The sequence below is a fragment of the Ascaphus truei genome, chromosome 20 (genome assembly GCF_040206685.1).
Source record: "Ascaphus truei isolate aAscTru1 chromosome 20, aAscTru1.hap1, whole genome shotgun sequence".
NCBI lineage: Eukaryota > Metazoa > Chordata > Amphibia > Anura > Ascaphidae > Ascaphus > Ascaphus truei.
The window spans coordinates 23,945,800-23,971,923 of NC_134502.1; the positions used below are offsets into that span (position 1 = coordinate 23,945,800).

A 26,124-nucleotide genomic window follows, 5' to 3' on the forward strand; every position below is an offset into this window, starting at 1 on the left:
CAGACAGGAGGGAGCTATGGGACATGGAGTCTGTCCTTCCCCCCGCAGGGTGACACAGTGACACAGACAGGAGGGAGCTATGGGACATGGAGTCTGTCCCTCCCCCCGCAGGGTGACACAGTGACACAGACAGGAGGGAGCTATGGGGCATGGAGTCTGTCCCTCCCCCTGCAGGGTGACACAGTGACATTATATAATGACCCTGTTCTTCCTCCCTGTTCAGGGTTGGATAATAAATGTGCCCGCTTCCTCCTGTGCTGTTTGAAATGCTGCTTCTGGTGCCTGGAGAAGTTCATCAAATTCATCAATCGCAACGCGTACATCATGGTGAGAGGGGGGCGGGGCTACGGTGCTCCCAGGGGCGGGGCTAGAAGGGGGAGTTTCCTGGTGCATGGTGCAGGGCGGAGCTAAGAGAATTCAAGTAGGAGGGGCTAGAGAGGGGGTGTTTATAAGTGGGAGGAGCTAAGAGATTGGGTACAAGGAGGCGGGGTTGGGTATGGGGGCGGAGTTACAGCGAGGGTAATCCGTGAGGGGTGGAGATACGAGGGGGAGGAGCTACAGGACCATCCGTGCAAAGGGGGAGGTGCTGCAGTAGGCAAAGTGGAGGGGGCGCAGGCGCTGTGTAAGACATGGCGGTGCGGGGGTTGATGTGCCTTTTCTGTGACAGATAGCCATATACGGCACCAATTTCTGCACCTCGGCTCGGAACGCCTTCTTCCTGCTCATGAGGAACATCATTCGGTGAGAGGGGCCCCTCTGCCTGCACAGAGCGTGTCCGGGGTGGTGTCTGACCGGCCCCCGGGATAAACGCCATCCGTTTTTGAGGTCGTATGCCCTGAATCTGATTGGCCCATAGTCCTCTGATATCATCGGTGATGTCATAATGGGCTTTGCATGTTCCCATTGGTCCACAGGCTATGACATCATGTGCTCTGCATGATACCATTGGTCCATAGTCCTATGACCAATTATTGATGCTGTAGTAATACTCTGCATAACTCCATTGGTCCATAGTCATCTGGTCTCGTCAATTACCTCATGTGCCCAAGTCGGTCTTGTTTTCTGACCTCACCAGTGACATCATGTGCTCTGCATGACCCCAATAGTCTGTAGTTTTCTGATCTCAATGACCTCATCAGCTCTGTCCCCACCACTCCTGTGTTCTGACCTCACCAGTGACATCATGTACTCTGCATGATCTCATTCATCTACTGACCTCTCTAGGTGATGTCGTCATTACCTTCTCACCCATGACATCATATATTCTGGGTCTGAACTGGATCTCTTTACCCCTGAGCTGCCTCCTCTCTCCCTGGGTATCTAACCCTCTCCCTCCTCTCCCCGCTGGGTATCTAGCCCTCTCCCTCCTCCCCCCCCCCCGCTGTCTAACTCTCTCCCTCCTTTCTCCCTTCTCTCCCCGCTGTCTAACTCTCTCCCTCGTTTCTCCCTTCTCTCCCCGCTGTCTAACTCTCTCCCTCCTTTCTCCCTTCTCTCCCGCTGTCTAATTCTCTCCCTCCTTTCTCCCTTCTCTCCCCGCTGTCTAATTCTCTCCCGCCTTTCTCCCTCCTCTCCCCGCTGTCTAACTCTCTCCCTCCTTTCTCCCTCCTCTCCCCGCTTTCTAGCGCTCTCCCTCCTTTCTCCCTCCTCTCCCCGCTGTCTAATTCTCTCCCTCCTCTCTCCTCAGTGTTGCCGTCCTGGATAAGGTCACGGACTTCCTCCTCTTCTTGGGAAAACTCCTGGTGGTGGGCTGCGTTGGTGAGTAACACGTCACTGTCATTAGGTCACTTTGCCCATACGTGGGACTGACCCTTTAACCCGTTACACACGTCCCTGTCACTAGGTCACTTTGCTCCTATGTGGGACTGACACTTTAACCCATTACACACGTCCCTGTCATTAGGTCACTTTGTCCCTACGTGGGACTGACCCTTTAACCCGTTACACACTGTGACGGGAGCTTTGTGACAGGCTAGAAATAATACACCACCAAAAATATAACTGGGTTGAACTGAACGAGACTTAGATATGATAAAATGTAATTTATTCCTTGAAAAAGGTGAACACACAAGATAAACAAATAACAGACAAAATATGGACACTCACTTAAGATGGAAATGATGAAACAGTCATAATTCTGGACTGGCAGTTCATACAGCAAGCTTCATAATCATCAAGACACGAAAAGACATGAAGGACAATAGCCATAGGCTGAGCCTGGTTCTTATACAATTATTTCCCATTGAACACAACCTACACCCAGCCCATCAATCGGTGGTGAGGTTGACAGTTTTCCTCAGAGTAAAACTCCTCCCACCCAAGGACGTTTAAAAACTGCTTTTCCTATCTAAATAACTTCATAACTTCAGTTCAGTAGTACTTACTGGCACGTGAGACATATTAATACATTCCGGCACGCATGACACTCCCAATAAGACTAAATATTACCGTGTAATATTAAAATTAAGAGAGATATTAATATCTGTCTCTTAGTACCGGCGAGACATCATGTGTCTGTAATCATTATTTGCGGTTCGGTCCCCCGGTTACACATATGTAACTCTTAGCATGTTCAGCCGAGGACATCTCATAATATTCTTATATTTAGTAAGGTCACTCATTCTGATATCTCCTTGCGTAACCGCACCCCTGGCCCCCATCAAGAAATCATTTGAAGCGGGCCTGTGTGTAGTGAACATTTGTCACTGGTGCTATATTTCACACCCAATGCCCCAGCCTGGGTCCTAGCTGTCTCTACCAGCCATATGTGTTAACATACACCAAACCCCCTCTGTACTTTTCACACCCAACTTCAATCAAGCCTTTTGAAGCCCAGATATTTCTGAAAAGACCCCACACAATTGTATTTTCCTAAACTATAGCTCATTAACCCCTTAAGCCTCCCGCATCAATCCCAGTGCATGTGTTGGTGCAACACTGGAACAGAAACAATACATTTTTACAGGGGAATATACATTAGGATGCTGAAGCAAGGTAAAAACACATTACTGGACCCCAGTCCAGTTAACCCCTTGCTTCCCAGGTGAGAGTAGAGGGTGGCCAAATGGGGTGTAACCCCTTTAATCCCGGGCCAAATCCCCTCTCTCTTGACACACGTCCCTGTCATTAGGTCACTTTGCCCCTACGTGGGACTAACCCATTAAACACGTCCCTGTCATTAGGTCACTTTGCCCCTGCGTGGGACTGACCCTTTATCCCATTACACACGTCCCTGTCATTAGGTCACTTTGCTCCTACGTGGGACTGACCCTTTAACCCATTACATACGTCCCTGTCATTAGGTCACTTTGCCCCTGCGTTGGACTGACCCTTTAACCCGTTACACACGTCCCTGTCATTAGGTCACTTTGCCCCTACGTGGGACTGACCCTTTAACCCATTACACACGTCCCTGTCATTAGGTCACTTTGCCCCTACGTGGGACTGACCCTTTAACCCATTAAACACGTCCCCGTCATTAGGTCACTTTGCTCCTACGTGGGACTGACCCTTTAACCCGTTACACACGTCCCTGTCATTAGGTCACTTTGCCCCTACGTGGGACTGAACCTTTAACCCATTACACACGTCCCTGTCATTAGGTCACTTTGCTCCTATGTGGGACTGAACTTTTAACCCATTACACACGTCCCTGTCATTAGGTCACTTTGCCCCTACATTGGACTGACCCTTTAACCCATTAAACACGTCCCTGTCATTAGGTCACTTTGCTCCTACGTGGGACTGTCCCTTTAACCCATTACACACGTCCCTGTCATTAGGTCACTTTGCCCCTACGTGGGACTGACCCTTTAACCCATTACACACGTCCCTGTCATTAGGTCACTTTGCCCCTACGTGGGACTGACCCTTTAACCCATTACACACGTCCCTGTCATTAGGTCACTTTGCTCCTACGTGGGACTGAGCAATGAAACTGATGCAGGCATTACCGCCACATTGCTCCCTCACTCGTTCATCTTCCATGTTTGCCCCGTCTCACACTTTCTGATTGTGTGTGTTTTTTCTTCCGCAGGGATTCTCGCCTTCTTCTTCTTCACTCACCGTATCCGCATCGTCCAGGACACGGCTCCAGATCTCAATTATTACTGGGTCCCCATCATGGTGAGTTCTTGCACCGATTCCCGGCTGGCTACAAATTAACCGCCTGGTTACAACGTAACAATAGTCGGCCGGGAACCCCAGTGAGCGTGCCGGGAACCCCAGTGAGCGTGCCGGGAACCCCAGTGAGCGTGCCGGGAACCCCAGTGAGCGTGCCGGGAACCCCAGTGAGCGTGCCGGGAACCCCAGTGAGCGTGCCGGGAACCCCAGTGAGCGTGCCGGGAACCCCAGTGAGCGTGCCAGTGAGCGTGCCGGGAACCCCAGTGAGCGTGCCAGTGAGCGTGCTGGGAACCCGAGTGAGCGTGCCGGGAACCCGAGTGAGCGTGCCGGGAACCCGAGTGAGCGTGCCGGGAACCCGAGTGAGCGTGCCGGGAACCCGAGTGAGCGTGCCGGGAACCCCAGTGAGCGTGCCGGGAACCCCAGTGAGCGTGCCGGGAACCCCAGTGAGCGTGCCGGGAACCCCAGTGAGCGTGCCGGGAACCCCAGTGAGCGTGCCGGGAACCCCAGTGAGCGTGCCGGGAACCCCAGTGAGCGTGCCGGGAACCCCAGTGAGCGTGCCGGGAACCCCAGTGAGCGTGCCGGGAACCCCAGTGAGCGTGCCGGGACCAGAGGGTCCCAGGGTAGACAAGCGTCACTGTTGTGGACAACGGCCTGGTTACAATGTTATAAGAGTCGTAATGAAGACGTTTTAATCAAATGTGTGCAGTCCCTCCTAGGGGCAAAGTGCACTAATGGCAGTGACAGGGTTAAGGGGTCAGTCCCACCTAGGGACAAAGTGTACTAATGGCAGTGACATGGTTAAGGGGTCAGTCCCTCCTAGGGGCAAAGTGTACTAATGGCAGTGACATGATTAAGGGGTCAGTCCCTCCTAGGGGCAAAGTGTACTAATGGCAGTGACATGGTTATGGGGTCAGTCTCTCCTAGGGGCAAAGTGTACTAATGGCAGTGACATGATTAAGGGGTCAGTCCCTCCTAGGGGCAAAGTGTACTAATGGCAGTGACATGATTAAGGGGTCAGTCCCTCCTAGGGGCAAAGTGTACTAATGGCAGTGACAGGGTTAAGGGGTCAATCCCTCCTAGGGGCAAAGTGTACTTATGGCAGTGACAGGGTTAAGGGATCAGTCTCTCCTAGGGGCAAAGTGTACTAATGGCAGTGACAGGGTTAAGGGGTCAATCCCTCCTAGGGGCAAAGTGTACTAATGGCAGTGACAGGGTTAAGGGGTCAGTCCCACCTAGGGGCAAAGTGTACTAATGGCAGTGACATGGTTAAGGGGTCAGTCTCTCCTAGGGGCAAAGTGTACTAATGGCAGTGACATGATTAAGGGGTCAGTCCCTCCTAGGGGCAAAGTGTACTAATGGCAGTGACGTGGTTAAGGGGTCAGTCCCTCCTAGGGACAAAGTGTACTAATGGCAGTGACATGGTTAATAGGTCAGTCCCTCCTAGGGACAAAGTGTACTAATGGCAGTGACATGATTAACGGGTCAGTCCCTCCTAGGGGCAAAGTGTACTAATGGCAGTGACATGGTTAAGGGGTCAGTCCCTCCTAGGGGCAAAGTGTACTAATGGCAGTGACATGATTAAGGGGTCAGTCCCTCCTAGGGGCAAAGTGTACTAATGGCAGTGACATGGTTAAGGGGTCAGTCTCTCCTAGGGGCAAAGTGTACTAATGGCAGTGACAGGGTTAAGGGGTCAATCCCTCCTAGGGGCAAAGTGTACTAATGGCAGTGACATGGTTAAGGGGTCAGCCCCTCCTAGGGGCAAAGTGTACTAATGGCAGTGACATGGTTAAGGGGTCAGTCCCTCCTAGGGGCAAAGTGTACTAACGGCAGTGACATGGTTAAGGGGTCAGTCCCTCCTAGGGGCAAAGTGTACTAATGGCAGTGACAGGGTTAAGGGGTCATCCCTCCTAGGGGCAAAGTGTACTAATGGCAGTGACATGGTTAATGGGTCAGTCCCTCCTAGGGGCAAAGTGTACTAATAGCAGTGACATGGTTAAGGGATCAGTCCCTCCTAGGGGCAAAGTGTACTAATGGCAGTGACATGATTAAGGGGTCAGTCCCTCCTAGGGGCAAAGTGACCTAATGGCAGTGACATGATTAAGGGGTCAGTCCCTCCTAGGGGCAAAGTGTACTAATGGCAGTGACATGATTAAGGGGTCAGTCCCTCCTAGGGGCAAAGTGTACTAATGGCAGTGACATGGTTAAGGGGTCAGTCCCTCCTAGGGGCAAAGTGTACTAATGGCAGTGACATGGTTAAGGGGTCAGTCCCTCCTAGGGGCAAAGTGTACTAATGGCAGTGACATGATTAAGGGGTCAGTCTCTCCTAGGGGCAAAGTGCACTAATGGCAGTGACATGGTTAATGGGTCAGTCCCTCCTAGGGGCAAAGTGCACTAATGGCAGTGACATGGTTAAGGGGTCAGTCCCTCCTAATGGCAGTGACATGATTAAGGGGTCAGTCCCTCCTAGGGGCAAAGTGTACTAATGGCAGTGACATGATTAAGGGGTCAGTCTCTCCTAGGGACAAAGTGTACTAATGGCAGTGACATGATTAAGGGGTCAGTCTCTCCTAGGGGCAAAGTGTACTAATGGCAGTGACATGGTTAATGGGTCAGTCCCTCCTAGGGGCAAAGTGCACTAATGGCAGTGACATGGTTAAGGGGTCAGTCCCTCCTAGGGGCAAAGTGTACTAATGGCAGTGACATGTTTAAGTGGTCAGTCCCTCCTAGGGGCAAAGTGTACTAATGGCAGTGACATGTTTAAGGGGTCAGTCCCTCCTAGGGGCAAAGTGTACTAATGGCAGTGACATGGTTAAGGGGTCAGTCCCTCCTAGGGCAAAGTGTACTAATGGCAGTGACATGGTTAAGGGGTCAGTCTCTCCTAGGGGCAAAGTGTACTAATGGCAGTGACATGGTTAATGGGTCAGTCCTCCTAGGGGCAAAGTGTACTAACGGCAGCGACATGGTTAAGGGGTCAGTCCCTCCTAGGGGCAAAGTGTACTAATGGCAGTGACATGGTTAATGGGTCATTATCAGAGTGAATAAGGCATTTTTGCCCATGTGACACTGATCAGTATTTTTTTAAATATATAAAGTCCGGCTGTAAACACGGGGAGCTGAGGCTCGGGAGGGGTGTGATTTCCCTCTGGCTGCTTCCTTCTGTCTGACGGCTCACAAGAGTTTGCACAGGCAAATCCCCCCTTCTCTCTCCCCCCCCCCCCCTCTTCTCTCTCCCTCCTGTTCTCTTCCCTGGCTCTCTGATTAGGACACGGCGGGGATAAGGGTAGAGAAAACACTTGATTTGACAACCCCTCCTCCGTTCAGAGGAAATGCCCAGTCCTTTCCAGAGAAAAACAATAGCAGCCTCATCTTTGCTTTTAGGCCGGTTAGATCAGTGTAAGGAAGACCATCAGATTGCTGCATTTCTTTGCAGCGGGGTGATTTTTGGGATGGCCCCTTTTTGTCAGCGGTGGTATTATTTTGTTTTATATATATATATATATATATATATATCGAATATATTGCAATTTCAGTCTATATATATGTCACTGCTTTTAATTGTGGCGGCGACCCTTGAACTCTGCGCGTTAACACCGTAACCGCCGCCTCTTCCCGCAGACGGTGATTGTGGGATCCTACCTCATCGCCCACGGCTTCTTCAGCGTGTACGGGATGTGTGTGGACACGCTGTTCCTGTGTTTCTGTAAGTACCGGCGTTGTGCCGCTAAGTGAGCGCCTGCCGCTGGGGGGAGGGAGGGAGGAAAGTGTGACCGGCAGAGCTTGCAATCTAATATCTTTCTAACCTTTCTTTTTTCTTGCATTTAATACTTGCATTTAATAAGGTGATGGTCTGTCCTGTGCTAATTTCATGTTCTCTTTCTCTCCCCCCCCTTTGTCTCTCTTCCCCCCTTCTATCTTTCTCTCCCCCTCTTCTCTCTCTTACCCCCCTCTTTGCCCCTTCTCTCTCTTTCCCCCTTTTCTCTCTCAACCTTTTTTCTCTCTCGCTCCCCCCCTCCTTCTCTCTCGCTGCCCCGCTCCCCCCTGCTTCTCTCTCGCTCCTCCCCCCCCTCCTTCTCTCTCGCTCCCCCCCTCTTTCTCTCTCGCTCCCCTCCCTCCCTCCCTCCTCCCCCCCCGCCCTTTTCCCTCTCTCCCCCCCCCTGCCCTTTTCCCTCTCTCCCCCCCATCCCTTTTCCCTCTCTCTCTCCCGCTCTCCCCCTGCCCTTTTCCCTCTCTCTCTCCCGCTCCCCCCCTCCTCTCTCGCTCCTCCCCCCTCCTTCTCTCTCGCTCCTCCCCCCTCCTTCTCTCTCGCTCCCCCCTTTCCTCTCTCGCTCCCCCCTTTCCTCTCTCGCTCCCCCCTCCTCTCTCGCTCCCCCCTCCTTTCTCGCTCCCCCCTCCTCTCTCGCTCCCCCCTCCTCTCTCGCTCCCCCCTCCTCTCTCGCTCCCCCCCTCCTTCTCTCTCGCTCCCCCCCTCCTTCTCTCTCGCTCCCCCCTCCTTCTCTCTCGCTCCCCCCCTCCTTCTCTCTCGCTCCCCCCCTCCTCTCCCCCCCTGCCCTTTTCCCTCTCCCCACCCCTGCCCTTTTTCCTCCCCCCTCCTTCTCTCTCGCTCCCCCCCTCCTTCTCTCTCGCTCCCCCCTCCTTCTCTCTCGCTCCCCCCTCCTTCTCTCTCGCTCCCCCCTCCTTCTCTCTCGCTCCCCCCCTCCTTCTCTCTCGCTCCCCCCCTCCTTCTCTCTCGCTCCCCCCCCTCCTTCTCTCTCGCTCCCCCCCCTCCTTCTCTCTCGCTCCCCCCCTCCTTCTCTCTCGCTCCCCCCCTCCTTCTCTCTCGCTCCCCCCCTCCTTCTCTCTCGCTCCCCCCCTCCTTCTCTCTCGCTCCCCCCCTCCTTCTCTCTCGCTCCCCCCCTCCTTCTCTCTCGCTCCCCCCTCCTTCTCTCTCGCTCCCCCCTCCTTCTCTCTCGCTACCCCTTCTCTCTCGCTCCCCCCCTCCTTCTCTCTCGCTCCCCCCTCCTTCTCTCTCGCTCCCCCCCTCCTTCTCTCTCGCTCCCCCCCTCCTCTCTCGCTCCCCCCCTCCTTCTCTCTCGCTCCCTCGCCCCTCCTTCTCTCCCCCCCTGCCCTTTTCCCTCTCCCCCCCTGCCCTTTTCCCTCTCCCCCCCTGCCCTTTTCCCTCTCCCCCCCTGCCCTTTTCCCTCTCCCCACCCCTGCCCTTTTCCCTCCCCCCTCCTTCTCTCTCGCTCCCCCCCTCCTTCTCTCTCGCTCCCCCCCTCCTTCTCTCTCGCTCCCCCCCTCCTTCTCTCTCGCTCCCCCCCTCCTCTCTCGCTCCCCCCTCCTTCTCTCTCGCTCCCCCCCCTCCTTCTCTCTCGCTCCCCCCCTCCTTCTCTCTCGCTCCCCCCCTCCTTCTCTCTCGCTCCCCCCCTCCTTCTCTCTCGCTCCCCCCCTCCTTCTCTCTCGCTCCCCCCCTCCTTCTCTCTCGCTCCCCCCCCTCCTTCTCTCTCGCTCCCCCCCTCCTTCTCTCTCGCTACCCCCTTCTCTCTCGCTCCCCCCCTCCTTCTCTCTCGCTCCCCCCCCTCCTTCTCTCTCGCTCCCCCCCTCCTTCTCTCTCGCTCCCCCGCCCCTCCTTCTCTCCCCACCTGCCCTTTTCCCTCTCCCCCCCTGCCCTTTTCCCTCTCCCCACCCCTGCCCTTTTTCCTCCCCCCTCCTTCTCTCTCGCTCCCCCCTCCTTCTCTCTCGCTCCCCCCCTCCTTCTCTCTCGCTACCCCCTTCTCTCTCGCTACCCCTTCTCTCTCGCTCCCCCCCTCCTTCTCTCTCGCTCCCCCCCCTCCTTCTCTCTCGCTCCCCCCCCTCCTTCTCTCTCGCTCCCCCCCCTCCTTCTCTCTCGCTCCCCCGCCCCTCCTTCTCTCCCCCCCTGCCCTTTTCCCTCTCCCCCCCTGCCCTTTTCCCTCTCCCCCCTGCCCTTTTCCCTCTCCCCACCCCTGCCCTTTTTCCTCCCCCCTCCTTCTCTCTCGCTCCCCCCCTCCTTCTCTCTCGGTCCCCCCCCCTCCTTCTCTCTCGCTCCCCTGCCCCTCCTTCTCTCCCCCCCTGCCCTTTTCCCTCTCCCCCCCCTGCCCTTTTCCCTCTCCCCCCCCCTGCCCTTTTCCCTCTCCCCCTCTGCCCTTTTCCCTCTCCCCCCCTGCCCTTTTCCCTCTCCCCACCCCTGCCCTTTTTCCTCCCCCCTCCTTCTCTCTCGCTCCCCCCTCCTTCTCTCTCGCTCCCCCCCTCCTCTCTCGCTCCCCCCTCTTTCTCTCTCGCTCCCCCCCTCCTTCTCTCTCGCTCCCCCCTCCTTCTCTCTCGCTCCCCCCTCCTTCTCTCTCGCTCCCCCCCTCCTTCTCTCTCGCTCCCCCCCCTCCTTCTCTCTCGCTCCCCCCCTCCTTCTCTCTCGCTCCCCCCCTCCTTCTCTCTCGCTCCCCCCCCTCCTTCTCTCTCGCTCCCCCCTCCTTCTCTCTCGCTCCCCCCTCCTTCTCTCTCGCTCCCCCCCTCCTTCTCTCTCGCTCCCCCCCTTCTCTCTCGCTCCCCCCCCTTCTCTCTCGCTCCCCCCCTTCTCTCTCGCTCCCCCCCTCCTCTCTCGCTCCCCCCCTCCTTCTCTCTCTCTCCCCCCCTCCTTCTCTCTCGCTCCCCCCTCCTTCTCTCTCGCTCCCCCCTCCTTCTCTCTCGCTCCCCCCTCCTCCTCTCTCGCTCCCCCCCTCCTACTCTCTCGCTCCCCCCCTCCTTCTCTCTCGCTCCCCCCCTCCTTCTCTCTCGCTCCCCCCCTCCTTCTCTCTCGCTCCCCCCCTCCTTCTCTCTCGCTCCCCCCCTCCTTCTCTCTCGCTCCCCCCCTCCTTCTCTCTCGCTCCCCCCCTCCTTCTCTCTCGCTCCCCCCCCTCCTTCTCTCTCGCTCCCCCCCCTCCTTCTCTCTCGCTCCCCCCCCTCCTTCTCTCTCGCTCCCCCCCTCCTTTTCTCTCGCTCCCCCCTCCTTCTCTCTCGCTACCCCCCTTCTCTCTCGCTCCCCCCCTCCTTCTCTCTCGCTCCCCCGCTCCTTCTCTCTCGCTCCCCCCTCCTTCTCTCTCGCTCCCCCCCTCCTTTTCTCTCGCTCCCCCCCTCCTTCTCTCTCGCTCCCTCGCCCCTCCTTCTCTCCCCCCCTGCCCTTTTCCCTCTCCCCCCCTGCCCTTTTCCCTCTCCCCCCCTGCCCTTTTCCCTCTCCCCACCCCTGCCCTTTTTCCTCCCCCCTCCGTCTCTCTCGCTCCCCCCCTCCTTCTCTCTCGCTCCCCCCCTCCTTCTCTCTCGCTCCCCCCCCTCCTTCTCTCTCGCTCCCCCCCTCCTCTCTCGCTCCCCCCTCCTTCTCTCTCGCTCCCCCCCCTCCTTCTCTCTCGCTCCCCCCCCTCCTTCTCTCTCGCTCCCCCCCTCCTCTCTCGCTCCCCCCCTCCTTCTCTCTCGCTCCCCCCCTCCTTCTCTCTCGCTCCCCCCTCCTCTCTCGCTCCCCCCCCTCCTTCTCTCTCGCTCCCCCCCTCCTTCTCTCTCGCTCCCCCCCTCCTTCTCTCTCGCTCCCCCCCTCCTTCTCTCTCGCTCCCCCCCTCCTTCTCTCTCGCTCCCCCCCCTCCTTCTCTCTCGCTCCCCCCCTCCTTCTCTCTCGCTCCCCCCCTCCTTCTCTCTCGCTCCCCCCCTCCTCTCTCGCTCCCCCACCCCTCCTTCTCTCCCCCCCTGCCCTTTTCCCTCTCCCCCCCTGCCCTTTTCCCTCTCCCCCCCTGCCCTTTTCCCTCTCCCCACCCCTGCCCTTTTTCCTCCCCCCTCCTTCTCTCTCGCTCCCCCCTCCTTCTCTCTCGCTCCCCCCTCCTTCTCTCTCGCTCCCCCCTCCTTCTCTCTCGCTCCCCCCTCCTTCTCTCTCGCTACCCCCCTTCTCTCTCGCTACCCCCCTTCTCCCTCGCTCCCCCCCTCCTTCTCTCTCGCTCCCCCCCTCCTTCTCTCTCGCTCCCCCCCTCCTTCTCTCTCGCTCCCCCCCTCCTTCTCTCTCGCTCCCCCCCTCCTTCTCTCTCGCTCCCCCCCTCCTTCTCTCTCGCTCCCCCACCCTCCTTCTCTCTCGCTCCCCCACCCTCCTTCTCTCTCGCTCCCCCCGCCTTCTCTCTCGCTCCCCCCCGCCTTCTCTCCCCGCTTCCCTTTTCCCTCTCGCCCCCCCCTGCCCTTTTCCCTCTCGCCCCCCCCCCTGCCCTTTTCCCTCTCGCCCCCCCCCTGCCCTTTTCCCTCTCGCCCCCCCCCCTGCCCTTTTCCCTCTCTCCCGCCCCCTGCCCTTTTCCCTCTCTCCCCCCCTCCTTCTCTCTCTCGCTCCCCCCCTCCTTCTCTCTCTCGCTCCCCCCCTCCTTCTCTCTCGCTCCCCCGCCCCTCCTTCTCTCTCGCTCCCCCTCCCCTCCTCTCCCCCCCCCGCCCTTTTCCCTCGTTCCCCCCTCCTTCTCTCTCGCTCCCCCCCCTTCCTTCTCTCTCGCTCCCCCCCTTCCTTCTCTCTCGCTACCCCCTTCCTTCTCTCTCGCTACCCCCCCTCCTTCTCTCTCGCTCCCCTCCCTCCCTCCTACCCCCCCTGCCCTTTTCCCTCTCTCTCTCCCGCTCTCCCCCCCCTGCCCTTTTCCCTCTCTCTCTCCCCTGCCCTTTTCCCTCTCTCCCCCCCCTGCCCTTTTCCCTCTCTCCCCCCCCTGCCCTTTTCCCCTCTCTCCCCCCCCCTGCCCTTTTCCCTCTCTCCCCCCACTGCCCTTTACCCTCCCTCTCTCCCGCGTCCTGCCCTTTTCCCTCCCTCTCTCCCGCGTCCTGCCCTTTTCCTTCTCTCTCCCCCCCCTGCCCTTTTCCCTCTCCCCCCCTGCCCTTTTCCCTCCCTCTCCCCCGCATCCTGCCCTTTTCCCTCTCGCCCTCCCCCCCTCCCTGCCCTTTTCCCTCTCTCCCCTCCCCCCCTCCCTGCCCTTTTCCCTCTCTCCCCCCCCCTGCCCTTTTCCCTCTCGCCCCCCCTGCCCTTTTCCCTCTCGCCCCCCCCTGCCCTTTTCCCTCTCTCCCCCTCCTGCCCTTTTCCCTCCCTCCACCCCCTGACCTTTTCCCTCTCTCCCTCCCCCCCCCGCCCTTTTCCCTCCCTCTTCCCCGCGTCCTGCCCTTTTCCCTCTCGCGCCCCCCCCCTCCCTGCCCTTTTCCCTCTCGCCCCCCCCCTCCCTGCCCTTTTCCCTCTCGCCCCCCCCCCCCTGCCCTTTTCCCTCTCTCCCTCCCCCCCCTGCCCTTTTCCCTCTCTCCCTCCCCCCCTGCCCTTTTCCCCTCTCGCCCCCCCTCCCTGCCCTTTTCCCTCTCGCCCCCCCCTCCCTGCCCTTTTCCCTCTCGCCCTCCCCCCCTGCCCTTTTCCCTCTTTCCCTCCCCCCCCTGCCCTTTTCCCTCCCTCTCCCCCGCGTCCTGCCCTTTTCCCTCTCGCCCCCCCCCCCCCTCCCTGCCCTTTTCCCTCTCTCCCTCCCCCCCCTGCCCCTTTCCTTCCCTCCCCTCTTCCCTCCCCCCGCCCTTTTCCCCCACTCTCCCCCGCGTCCTGCCTCCGGGGTTGTTGTACAAACCAGGTGAAGATTTGGAGAGGAATGACGGTTCCTTGGAGCGCCCCTATTACATGTCCCCGCAGCTCAGCCATATCCTGCTCAAAGCGGACCCGGGGACCCTAAAACCCAGCGACAGCCAAAGCTGAGGAGGGCGGCGGTTAACCCCTTCACGTCTGGAACCAAAGGGTTACAGCCTCCGTCTCCCTCCCCCGCCCCCCTCGTCCCATTCTCTGCTCTCGTTTTGGACTCCTAAACCCACAGACCCCCTCCCCCGCTCCCCCAAACACCCCCTCCCCCGCTCCCCCAAACACTGTATCCAGGAGAGAGATCGGTAGGTGTCGGGACTGGGGTGTTTGCCCATTTTCAAGATGGCCGCCACACGGCCTCTCGCCTGGCAGCCGATGGCTAACGCAGAGGGCTGCCGTTAAATAAAGCCGCGCGTTAGAGGGGCAGTCTCACTTAGGCAAGAAATTGTGTGTGTGTGTGTGTCTGTCCTAGGTGTGTGTGTGTTTGTGTCTGTCTGTCTGTCCTCTATATGTGTGTGTGTATGTGTGTCTCTCTGTCCTGTGTGTGTGTGTGTGTGTCTCTGTCCTGTGTGTGTGTGTGTGTCTCTGTCCTGTGTGTGTGTGTGTGTGTGTCTCTCTGTCCTGTGTGTGTGTGTCTCTCTGTGTATGTGTGTGTGTGTGTGTGTGTGTGTGTGTGTGTCTGTCCTCTGTGTGTCTGTCCTCTGTGTGTGTGTGTGTGTCTCTGTCCAGTGTGTGTGTGTGTGTGTGTGTGTGTGTGTGTGTGTGTGTGTGTGTCTCTGTCCAGTGTGTGTGTGTGTGTGTCTCTGTCCAGTGTGTGTGTGTGTGTGTCTCTGTCCAGTGTGTGTGTGTGTGTGTCTCTGTCCAGTGTGTGTGTGTGTGTGTGTCTCTGTCCAATGTGTGTGTGTGTCTCTGTCCAATGTGTGTGTGTGTGTGTCTCTGTCCAATGTGTGTGTGTGTGTGTCTCTGTCTGTCTAGTGTGTGTGTGTGTGTGTGTGTGTGTGTGTGTCTCTGTCCTCTGTGTGTGTGTGTGTGTCTCTGTCCTCTGTCCTGTGTGTGTGTGTGTGTGTCTGTCTCTGTCCTCTGTGTGCGTGTGTGCGTGTGGGTGTGTGTGTGTAGCCCCCCCTCCCCCTTGTGACTTCACCTAACACGTAACCTTTAACACAATAAGTGAGCAGATAACCCACGGAACCAGGTGAGATAAATGTGGGGTTACAGCCACACGGACTCATTCCCCCTACGGATAAACCCCACGTCTCCATTCCCACGGTGACCACGTCTCTGCGTCCCTATACTATGCACCCCAAGGGGGGGGGCTCTACTTCCACCCCCCAACAGGTCAGGTTTTCGGGATGTCCCTGCTTCAGCACAGGTGGCGCAATCGGCTGGTCAGTCGTAGACTCTCAGCCACCTGTGCTGAAGCAGGGATATCCTGAAAACCTGACCTGTTGGTGGCCCTTGAGGACTGGAGTTAACCCCCCCCCTGCGCTAGTTGTAACGTATGAAGATTAATGATAATTATGTCACGTAAACGCATGATGTATCCGTTAGCTGGGGTGAAATAACCTCCCCTCCAATAGATCGGGTTTTTAGAATATATCCCCGCTTCAGCACAGGTGGCTCAGTCTTCTGACCCGCTGATTGAGCCACCTGTGCTGAAGCACGGATATCCTGAAAACCTGACCTGGTGTGGGGGGGGGGGAGAGACAAGGCCTGGAGTTGTGTGGTGTGTAGGAAAGGACACAGCAGGATGCAGAGACTTTTTCATCTTGGAAATAGAGACGTGGGGATGAGCCCGTGTGGCTGCAATTGTACATTTCTTTTACCTTGTTCTGTTGGTCACATTAGTGGGTCACTTCCGTGTGTGTGTGTGTGTGTCTTTAAATACTATATGTGCCTATTCTCCTATTCCTGTGTGTATTCTCTCACTCACACTCACTCTTTCCTATGTCGGTGTGTATCATTTCTCTCACACTCTCTCTCACATTTCTGTGTATTCTCTCACCCACTCTCTATTCTCTCTCACACTCTCACTCTGCTATTCCTGTGTGTGTGTATTCCCTTACAATGTGTGTGTGTGTTCATGAAGGAGCTGCAAAACTGCATTACTGAACCTTCTGAAGGGGCGGAGGGGGGGAGGGGCGGGGAGAAACCCCAAATCTTCTGCCCCCACATTTTTTTTTTTTACCTGATTTTTCAGCCACCTTTTTAAAAGTGCCGGGTAAGTGAGACTGTCTCTCTGACGCCCGCCCACGCTGCCTGCAACACACGGCAAGATCAGTGACACAAACTGTGCGTCCACGCACTGCAGGCCTGTCCGACGTGAACTCGCCCTCCCCTCCCCCCCCCCCACTTACATGCGTGATACTTCATGTATGTAACCCAGCCTTCCTACAAACACCCAGTGCCTTGTTAGAACGATCGCAGGAGCCGTGTCCCCTCCCCGTCATTGACGCCACGTATTATTTATATATATATATCTCTCTCCCTCCCTCGCCGCGCAGTGGAAGACATCGAGCGGAACGACGGCTCGGCGGAGAAACCATACTTCATGTCGCCGAACCTGCAGAAACTTCTCAACAAGAAGAACGTCGCTGCGGACGATAAATAGAACCCGCGCCGCTCGCGTTTTATCCAGGACTGCTCCCCCCCCCCCGAGAGAGAGGAGGAGCGAAGGTCAATGTATTACACAAATACATAGTGCTGTGTGTGTGTGTGTGTGTGTGTGTGTGTGTGTGTACGTGTGTATACGTGCATATGTGTTTGTGTGTACACACGCACACGAAGTGCTCAATTGGATGTCATTACCCACAATCCCTTGCTCCAGTGGAAGCATTGTATGCTAAGAGATGATTGGGAAAGACAGGATTGCATACGTGTCTGAGACGTGTGCATGTGCTCACAAGGGGGATTTTTGTGTGTGTGTGTGTGAATTTATATGCACATCTATACTGTGTGTGCGTATGTATGTATGTATGTATGTGTGTGTGTGTATATACACACACACACTCTTCCATGTTGGTGTATATTTATATGCACATCTATACTGTGTGTATATGCACACACACAGACACACACCTCTGGCAGTGCTTGGGGTTTACCAGACACATTTAGCATACACCCTAATACCATCACGAAACTCTCTCTGTTGGAGTCTGCCGCCTGGGGACGGGACCTTCACTGACTGACCTTCTCCGCTCAATAACCAAAGCTGCGTTCACAAAACCGCGTGTGCGTGTAACATCGGGGGAGGGTTTTTCTTTTCCATTCTCTGACCCTCTTTGCTGCAAGTGAAGGATTTAAGGCGTGTGCGTGTGCGCGTGTGCACTTGTGTGTGTGTTCTTCCTGTAACCGCATGGAAAATGTTCTTCTTTTTTTGTATATAGATGCTTAATACCATCTAATATGTTTACGGAACTCCCCCCCCCCCCCTCCCGGCCCCCAAAGTTGACGCCTGTGCTGTTTGTATAAACATGTTTTATTTTATTTGTCCGCTTGGAACAGTGTACTGAAATAAACATTTTTTTTTTGTATATACACGTATAAAACCTTCTCTTTTTTTTTTCTTTTATCGTGGTTATCGGTGGTGTGATTAACACAGACTGAGTTTCCAGCACGATTATCCGCTCAGCCATGTCATTTGGCTTCACGCCGATTTTCATTTTATCGCCCGGGGAGAAAAAATGGTTTCACTCATGGTTTTTATTTCCGTCCGATTAATACTAGTCTTAACTAACTGACTGTGTGTGTTTTCTTACACAAGAGACACCAACCCCAGAGTCATTCTTCAGATGGTTTTACTACATAGTAAGACGCAAGCTATTCCCAAAGAGATATATATATATATATATATAATCAAAAAATAAATAGATGATACCGTTCTGTGGCTAACGAAATGCTTTTATTTGTGCGAGCTTTCGAGATACACTGATCTCTTCTTCCGGCGATGTTACAATGAATGAAGCAAGGATTACTTTAAAAACAGTGTCTCTTGGAATGTTATCTGTGCTGGTCCTTCCCCCGGTGTGGGTATATATATATATATACATATATATATATATATATATATATATTCACATAACAAACAAATGGATATCGCATGAGATTACATTCAACAGCCTACAGGGGGCGTAACATACATTGATGGCGTTGGATTGGACAGAGGGGTGCATGTGTGATGCATGCTGGTGTCTGATTGGAGGGTGGAATCGGCATCGTGGAATAGAGATCGTAACGTGTGTGTGTGTTTGCAACGGATTGGTTAAAGTAGAAGGTATGTGAGGGTCCTGTGCAGAGATGGGTGGGCAGCGCACAACAGGCACGCCAATGATGTATTCGGCCACTATATGGCTAGCGCACGCATCAAACGGCAAATCAGAGGATGGATAAATAACGTCACCAGATAGACCGCGCCGCAAGGCTGAATATCACAATGTGATCTTGGTCGGCCCAAGTACAGAAACCGACGTTTCGCGCTCTCCGGAGCCTTCCTCAGGGTGGTGCGACACAGAGCGGAACGAAACGTCGGCTCCTGTACTTTGGACGATAACGATCGCATTTCGATGTTGCTCCAGTCTGGTTTAGTATTTAAATATCAGCTCCATGGGTTTTTCTGGGAGCCGTCTGCAAACCGTTCCTATTCTGAGTCGTGCACCCTGTGGCAAGAGGAAGAGCCAGGCAGTTGACTCGCTTCCACGTAGATGCACACGGGAGTCCTTCTTCTTCTGTGCTTTATTGTAAAAGGCAAACCAAAACAAAGGAGGGGGAGCTGGGGGTAGGTGGCTAAAGTGAGGGAGAGAGGTAAATGATGATAATTCTTCCAGGAGATGGGATGACTGGCGGCTCCTGAAGGCGGCTGGTTCCCAAAAGAAAGCCGTGCTTTCCTGTCCAAGCAGGAACAAGTAATGGACTAAACCAACTAGCAGGGGGAGCCGGGGAACCTCTCGACTACCTGAAAGAAAGGGCTGTTGCCAAGGCGGCTGGCTGGGAAGCCACGAAGAAAAGGGACATTTGTGGCAAACTTGGACTGAGGAGTGCTGGCAGAAAATATTGAAACTGGTTCCAGGACAGCTTATACGTGGGATATACTGTGTGTGTTGTTCATGGTTTGCTACACCCCTACAGCCACAAAGTGGTCGTATTATGTTACTCTGAACCAGGGGTGGATTGTAGCTACAGTCTGGGCCCGTGCGATTCCTTGAAGAGTGGCCTTCCCCCTACAGCGTCGCGACATCGTGCTGCCGTGGCAATACGTCGCCATGTGACATCTCGTCATGGCAATGCGTCACCATGTGACGTCGCGGTGTCATTTGATGTCTGGACACCATGACACCCCCCCCCCCTCTCACTCACAACACACAATACACACACATTCACTCTTACCTTGAGGTGAGGAGCCGGTCCAAGGACTCTGCCGCTCCCTCCTCCAGTCAGGCAGAAGTTGGATCCTGGCGCCGACAGGAGGAGGGAGGGGAAAGTATTGCAGGTGGTTGAGGAGCTGCCACTGCACCGGCCCACTGGCCCAACGTCAATCATCCAATTATGCAATCCAACCAGTGTGCACGGTTTTTCCATCAAATTGTTGGACTTCTCTGAAAACCTTCTCCATGGTGGCTGCAGTCGCCAAGTGGGATTTCCCTCTCCGGAGCCACTCGGTCTTTTGGCAGTTGTCGGGCGTGGCCTCGTTCCCCTCTGCCTTTTTCTTCACTGAGCCGTTTTTCTACAACTCGATTCACCGTCTCCATTTTGTTTTTGTTTTTGCAATTCGATCCATGATACCCAGAGTAGGACTGCAATCCAGCTCGCGAGGACTTGGAAATGTCACGGGAGACCGTGATGTCTCCATGTTGGACGCAGCATTTATCACCAGATGTTTGTTCAGGGTCTAATGAAGTCTTTGGATGGTGGAAGTGTCTCCTCTTTTGGATTTGTACACCGAGTCATGCAGCATGAATTGTGGAATCGGATGTAGACGGTTTAGGTACCTTTTGCTGATGGCTTCTGCTGTTAAATTTGCTCTTGACTTGTTCAAATATATATATATTTTAGCTATATTTGTATCTTCATCTGGCTAGCAACTTATCTCTCCAAAGGCAACTCCATCCAACGTAGGAGGGTGTGTACCTCCGTTTTGTAACCTATGGCTCAATAAAGCGCCATTTTTTTTATCCAATCCCTTTGGGATCCACTCTCTGGCTGTGCACCATTCCTTCCATTTGTGTTTATGGTGACTTCTATTGGCTGCACGCCCACCAGGAGATACAGACATGGGGTACAATTGATGTAAGTATATTTACCACTTTTGAATTCTTCCTGTTATTATGCTGCTAGTTCTGGGACTATCCTAATGAGGATTTCATCCGCCTATCTTGCCCTTCAGGGAATATATTGTCCCCGTGGACTTCAACTATATATACACTTCAATCAACCGTTGATTATACCTCGCTAGCCCCATTGTGTGTTGTTTTCATTTATCACATACTGGATATACCAAGTTTATGGATCTTGCACTAGAGCACTTATATCACTAATGGGTATACGTTTACCATGTAAGCCCCCATCCTTCCCTCAAAGTCAGACCAACTGACGTCTCGCCGGTGAACGGTTTTTGGCCAAGATGATCCACAAGAGTACACCATAGTGATGGGTTCCCAGTGATACAGTCCATACATGCTACTTATGTGTGCCAAACATACTGTGAGTCCCAATTGAAAAATATAAAATATGGTTGCTAAAAAAGGTCACGGTACTTAATCTTCTGAAGGCTGGGTTCCTCGGCTCTTGAAGGTCCTACAAGGGAACCCACAATAACATGAAAAGAGACGAGCACAACCATCTTTTAGAAGTGTGCAAAAGATATATAATTTGGGCCAGACGCCCCCAATGCTCACTTACATCATAAGTAATTTTAGTGCGGCCTCAGAGGAAACGGTAGTTCTCATAGTCACCGCTCTGTAGCCAATGCGCGAGGAACGTCATGCGGGGTATGGTGCCTGCGCGGCGCTGTAGCTGCCGGCGGCAGCAGGGCTCCCGGTGTCCTCGTTCACTTCTGGGTTCCTGGCGTCTGACGTCAAGCGTCAAAGGTGGCTAACAAAGTTCGTATGGCCTTGTATCTCCTCTGAATAAGGAAAACAGCGCCACCTAGTGCACCCTACGCATTTCGCATGTCCATTAAGCTTCATCAGGGGTAGCTATCCCAAATCACAGAATAAAAAGGGACCACTTGTATTTTTCGCCATATCTTCCAGCAAAAAAAAAACTAAAATTTCATGAAAATTTGAGCAATTATAAGTCTGTCACAGTAGATTATTACACTTAAGAATGATTTAATACTCAAATATTATTTGAAACTGGTGACGGCGTGATGTCCTCATCAAACGCATGGTTATAAAATGGTGTTTGGCGAAGACGATAAGCCTGTTATAAAGTGCTTGAGACAGAGCGAGAATTATTGTCCAAAACGTGTCGATAAAATGGATCCTGATGAAGGATACTGTGAGAAATACAGCTTCTGTATTTCATGTTCTTTTTGGGGGGGGAAACCTGACAAAGAAAGGCGAGCACACAATGAATATCTAAAAATATTGTATTGATGTAAACAAATCAAACTGCTGTTACAATATATATGTAATACAATGATACGTTACGTGACAGTATACTTTTGAACTTCCCTGCTTTTGATCACTTTATTTCTCCCCATAACATTCATTTAACAAAGTTTTTCTCGATTTAAGTTTATTTTTTATTTATTTTCGCATAAAACACGTATTTGTAAATTGTTCACCCATAGGATATCTAAATTTAGTACAGTAGGGCCCTGCTTCTTGGCGATCCGCCAATACCGCAGTGCCGAGATGGGGGGCCGCCGTGTCTGCGCATGCGCAGAAGGGGGAACGGCCGAGGTCGCGCATGCGCAGAACGGGGGAACGGCCGAGTTAGCGCATGCGCAGAAAGGGAAGGGCAGAGTCTGCGCATGCGCAGAAGGGGGTGGCCGAGTCTGCATATGCGCAGAACGAGGGAGCGGCCGAGTTAGCGCATGCGCAGAAAGGGAAGGGCAGAGTCTGCGCATGCGCAGAAGGGGCGTGGCCGAGGCCGCGCATGCGCAGAAGGGGGAGTGGCCGAGGTCCATGCGCAGAAGGGACAGCCGAGGTCACGCATGCGCAGAAGGGGGAGCGTCCAAGGTCGCTCATGCGCAGAACAGGGGAGTGGCCGAGTTCGCGCATGCGCAGAAGGGAGAGCGGCCGAGTCCGCGCATGCGCAGAAGGGGTAGGAAAGACAGAAAATTGCCGGTGGACATGGCAAATGCTATGTTCCGCGTTTCAGTGAATTTCGCTTTGCGGTGACGGCCCAGAATGGAACCCGCCCTGTGAGTGGGGCCCGCTGTATTTATAGTGCTTTCACATCCACTCAAATGAGATATGGCCGTTTGGTATTGAACAAAAAGCTAACAGTTGCTCTGCACCTCTTTACATGCTTTTCTGCCTAATAATAATAGTACATTAAATCGGGGCGATGATGAAAATCCTGTTAAAGCTGCAGATCAAGCAACATCCTACATTTGTATATTTTTTAATAAATCAGTTCTGTAATATGAGAAAATACTTGTAGTATTTTGTTTTTTAATGTATTCGAATGTAACAGGCTTTTTTGTTCCTATAGCAACCGTTTGTAAAGTCACATCCCCTTCCCCTTCCCCACCTTTTTGAGCCCTGCCCTCTCTCTAGCAGTCAACCAATTGAATCTAGTGCCTGCCTGGTCACATGATCTTCCTCACAGAACTTTGGCCGTCAGTGCAGCAGAAGAAGACCCAAGATGCATTTAGTGAACCCCGAGCCGAATCTTCAGCGATCGATTACAGGAGAACGGATCGATCAGCAACTTAGCAAATCACTTGTCAGTGTGCAGATTGTATTAAAGCACATATTGATTTTTTTTTTTTTTTTCAAATGACAGCTTGAACTGCAGCTTTAATTAACAATACTAACAAAACATCACCACAGAGCTGTCATACTCCTGAACCTCCACTAGATGTAACTCTTTCCCCTCCGTAACAGCTAAAATTATCGCCCATTGAAAAAAACCAATAGGGAGAATTCAATCAAAAACATGAACATTTCTCGAAAAACGACATTTAAAAAAAAAAATATATATATATTACCTCCCAAGCTTTATATCCCATAAAAAAACTCATATCAATATAGTTTATGCAAAGGCAATACAGGTAGTCCATGCTTTTCCGACACAATGCGTCCCGCAAACCCAGGACAGTCGGAAAGCGGGACCCATGTTAACCGGCGGCGGGTTTCCGCCGGATGCACGAAAACCGGGGCGGACAATGATTATTATTTTTTTTTACTGCATTACGCGCCGTCGGAAAACGCGTCCGACGGAAAGCGAAACGTCGGAAAACGAGGGCTACCTGTATACACAACCTGGAGGCAGAAAGATCCAGACTAGTAAATATGACCCCGAGAGTGGAGAACCAAATAGGAACAGGAGAAAATAACAAACAATACAAAGACATAAAGATTAGGTACAGCACAACCCCGTTATAGCGCGATCCGTTACAACGCGGATCCACTTATAGCGCGATGTGAGCGTGGCTCCCAATTTTCGTATTTATGAATACTTGACAACACGATTATTGGTGTCTTAAATACAATGCATACAATTGTACATTATTTCTAACGCGAATAAGGGGGTTGAGCTGCACCAGGGGGGACGCAGGAGACAAGAAAAAGTCGACGGTGGCGTGGCGGTGGTAACGCGGTCGCAGGAGTTGCCGTTAATTACTAACTATCGATTGAACATACCTTTTTATTTGTTGTACAAATTCTAGGACAGGAACGTATTGCAGATAAAGAAATGTTGAATTGAAACAATGCTTTGACCAAAGTTCAATAGTTTAGCTTTATATATAATAAAGAGACGAAAGTCATACAAACGTGTCAAAGGAAAATAACCTGCTTATGACCAAAGAAATATTGACCATTTATGGTCAAATGATGACAAATATATGTAATGCAAGGCTTTCAATAAAAAATACAATACACACACAAAAAATGACACACATCCGAAGGGGAATTTTTTGGATATGTGGCTTAATCTAAAATCCCGTTCATGCTTACCATATTTCTTCAAAGGCTATTGACGTAACGCTAACTTGTGTTTTCTCCCAGAAAGAGCGCTTTGTTAACTCTAACGGCCGCCAGGGGCAATGAAATCCCAGTGAGGCGTTCCCCCTAACCTTGCATATCCACCAAAGTCCTTTAAGGTTAACGTGGGGACGTTACGTTAGTTGGGTCAGACCTAAACTTGGCGTTGGTCCCATCCACGGCATGGGGTTGACCAGACTACTTGGGCTTGCTGAATGCAGAGGTTAAGTAAATGAAGGTTTATTTTGACCGAAGCCAACAGGGACCAGCACAAAAGAAAATAGTGCAAGAACGGGGAATACGGGCGGCTCCGAGGTGCAGGGCGCTGCTGAAGCTAGCTTACCCTGGATGCCGCCTTGATATGGCCGTTCTTTGGTATCCCAGTAACTAGGGTTGACCCTTGGTCGCACAGGCCTTGGTACCATTGGTTTCTGGACACCAACCAAGAACAACTGAGGAGCTCTGATCGGCGTCGGCTTGTAGACTTTCCCGGCCTCCATTTGGAAACGTGGAGACCAACAACACCGACCTTTCCTCTTCTTCTTCTCGGGAGCGAGAAGGGGCATCAGGAATGGACCAATCAGAGGGGGGGAGCCAGGGCCCAAGGATGGCTCCGCCTGGGAGCATGGGAAATTGGAACTGACTAATGGGAACCAGGCAAACGGGATAAGGACCCAGACCCCGGTCCCCGAATTCAGTTGCATACCCTCCCGTAGGATTAGACACCTAACTACTAAGGAGAAAACAATGCAATGCCCCTACAAAACACAACAAATTCAAAGATCGTCTCGACCACAAACACGCAACGACCTCCGTCAATTTCTAGAGATCACTGGTTTTTGTAAAGATTTTGGAGACAAAGCTAGACCTTTTGTAGAACCTTCTAAAGGGGAGAGATAAAGACTCTGAGAAGGATCCCCTTCCGTGAGACGGGCCTTGTGAACAGGGAGTGGCCCACAACCATCTCCCGCCCTTCAAAATCCAGAAGCAAATTTGCCTTTTTGCTGCGTGCATCGTCGGATCTAATCACTCCGGTTCGACGAGAAAGGACGGGGCAGTAGATGGTGACGACCAGGTATTTCTCTACACTAATGGGATCGATGGATGGAAATGGGATGTAGGGAAGAGTTAGGTAACTACTACATCTTTAAATATTGTTTTCTTCCTGGTGGCTCAACAACAAGTCAACCCTTGTAGGAAATCGAGTGGAGACATGCATAGACTTGTACGGTAATCAGACGACTGATCCTAGACAGTTGGGTGGTGATCCATGTGTCTAGGAACCAATACTCCCAATCTCAATTTATGTCAATTAATCTGCGGTATTTGGGTGAGGAGGTAGGGGATACGATCAACTTGTTTGCTGTCTTCTTCCTGACCTGACCTAGATGGTACACTGACCTCCCCATCGAAAACTCGGCGTGCTTGGTCATCCCAGCAATGTTCCATTACAATCTTCAATGGAGAAGGATTACATTACATTACATAACTTCTCCAAGGCATTTAAATTAAATGTTGGGGGGGGGGGACCGCGCGACCTCAACTTACCGAGATTCAGCCGGCTTCTGGTCGCGTCTCCGTGGCAAATTTGATGCCACGGGTCACGTGACGTCACATGACCCCGCTGTATCATTTGACTCCGCGCTAAAGTAAGGGGTTGGGTGGGGGTGGGGGGCTAATGTATAGTGCCACTTTATATACATAGAATGTGTGCGGCATACACCTTGATCATTAAGAAATGGGGTTATGTTAGTCACCAGCAACCACTTCTGCAGCCGGAGAGAAGTAGAGGGCCCCGAGCCCCCTTTTGTACAATGGAAAAATAGAGGAATCTCTGGCGTATGGACTGATGGTCGTGACCAAGAATAACAGAAATATCATCATCAAAGGATCGCTATTCTTTGGTTCTCTTCTATACTATTAAAGTTCTGGATAAGAGCTGTGAGTTTCTCCGGGTGGGCGCTCCTCACTTCAGAGTATTGTGTGCAACGCAGCAGGAAGTGTGTGTTATCTTCTACCTCTCCTCACTTACACAATCCCTGCAAGCTCTAACCCCAGCACCCACCACATCCTATGTATGTTTGGGTCAGGAGTACTACTGAGCGTGGCCAAATGTATACAACAAAAGACAAAAATACCCAATGCTTCATCCAACGTGACAAAATAAATAGTTAATGTGTGTATTCTCATGAGTAAGGGTCATTTAGTTAAACCCCTTGGCCATAGCGTTATAAACCTGCAGTCCTAACACTACCTGTGAGTATTCTCATTTACCTCTGCAGG

General features: G+C 53.0%; 1 protein-coding gene across 4 annotated transcripts in view; it reads left to right on the forward strand.

Annotated features, from left to right (window-relative positions):
* The window catches only part of SLC44A2 (solute carrier family 44 member 2 (CTL2 blood group)), a 62,697-nt gene extending 45,475 nt beyond the window's left edge, over positions 1 to 17,222 (forward strand). For 2 of the 4 annotated variants that reach the window (XM_075577452.1, XM_075577453.1), the window contains exons 17-22: positions 224 to 327; positions 668 to 741; positions 1,685 to 1,755; positions 4,034 to 4,122; positions 7,735 to 7,819; positions 13,689 to 16,185. In XM_075577452.1, the coding sequence (XP_075433567.1) occupies positions 224 to 327; positions 668 to 741; positions 1,685 to 1,755; positions 4,034 to 4,122; positions 7,735 to 7,819; positions 13,689 to 13,810 (545 nt within the window). In that variant the 3' untranslated portion in view covers positions 13,811 to 16,185. The other 2 variants (XM_075577454.1, XM_075577455.1) reach the window with 1 other exon arrangement.
* Positions 17,223 to 26,124: the final 8,902 nt, after the last annotated feature.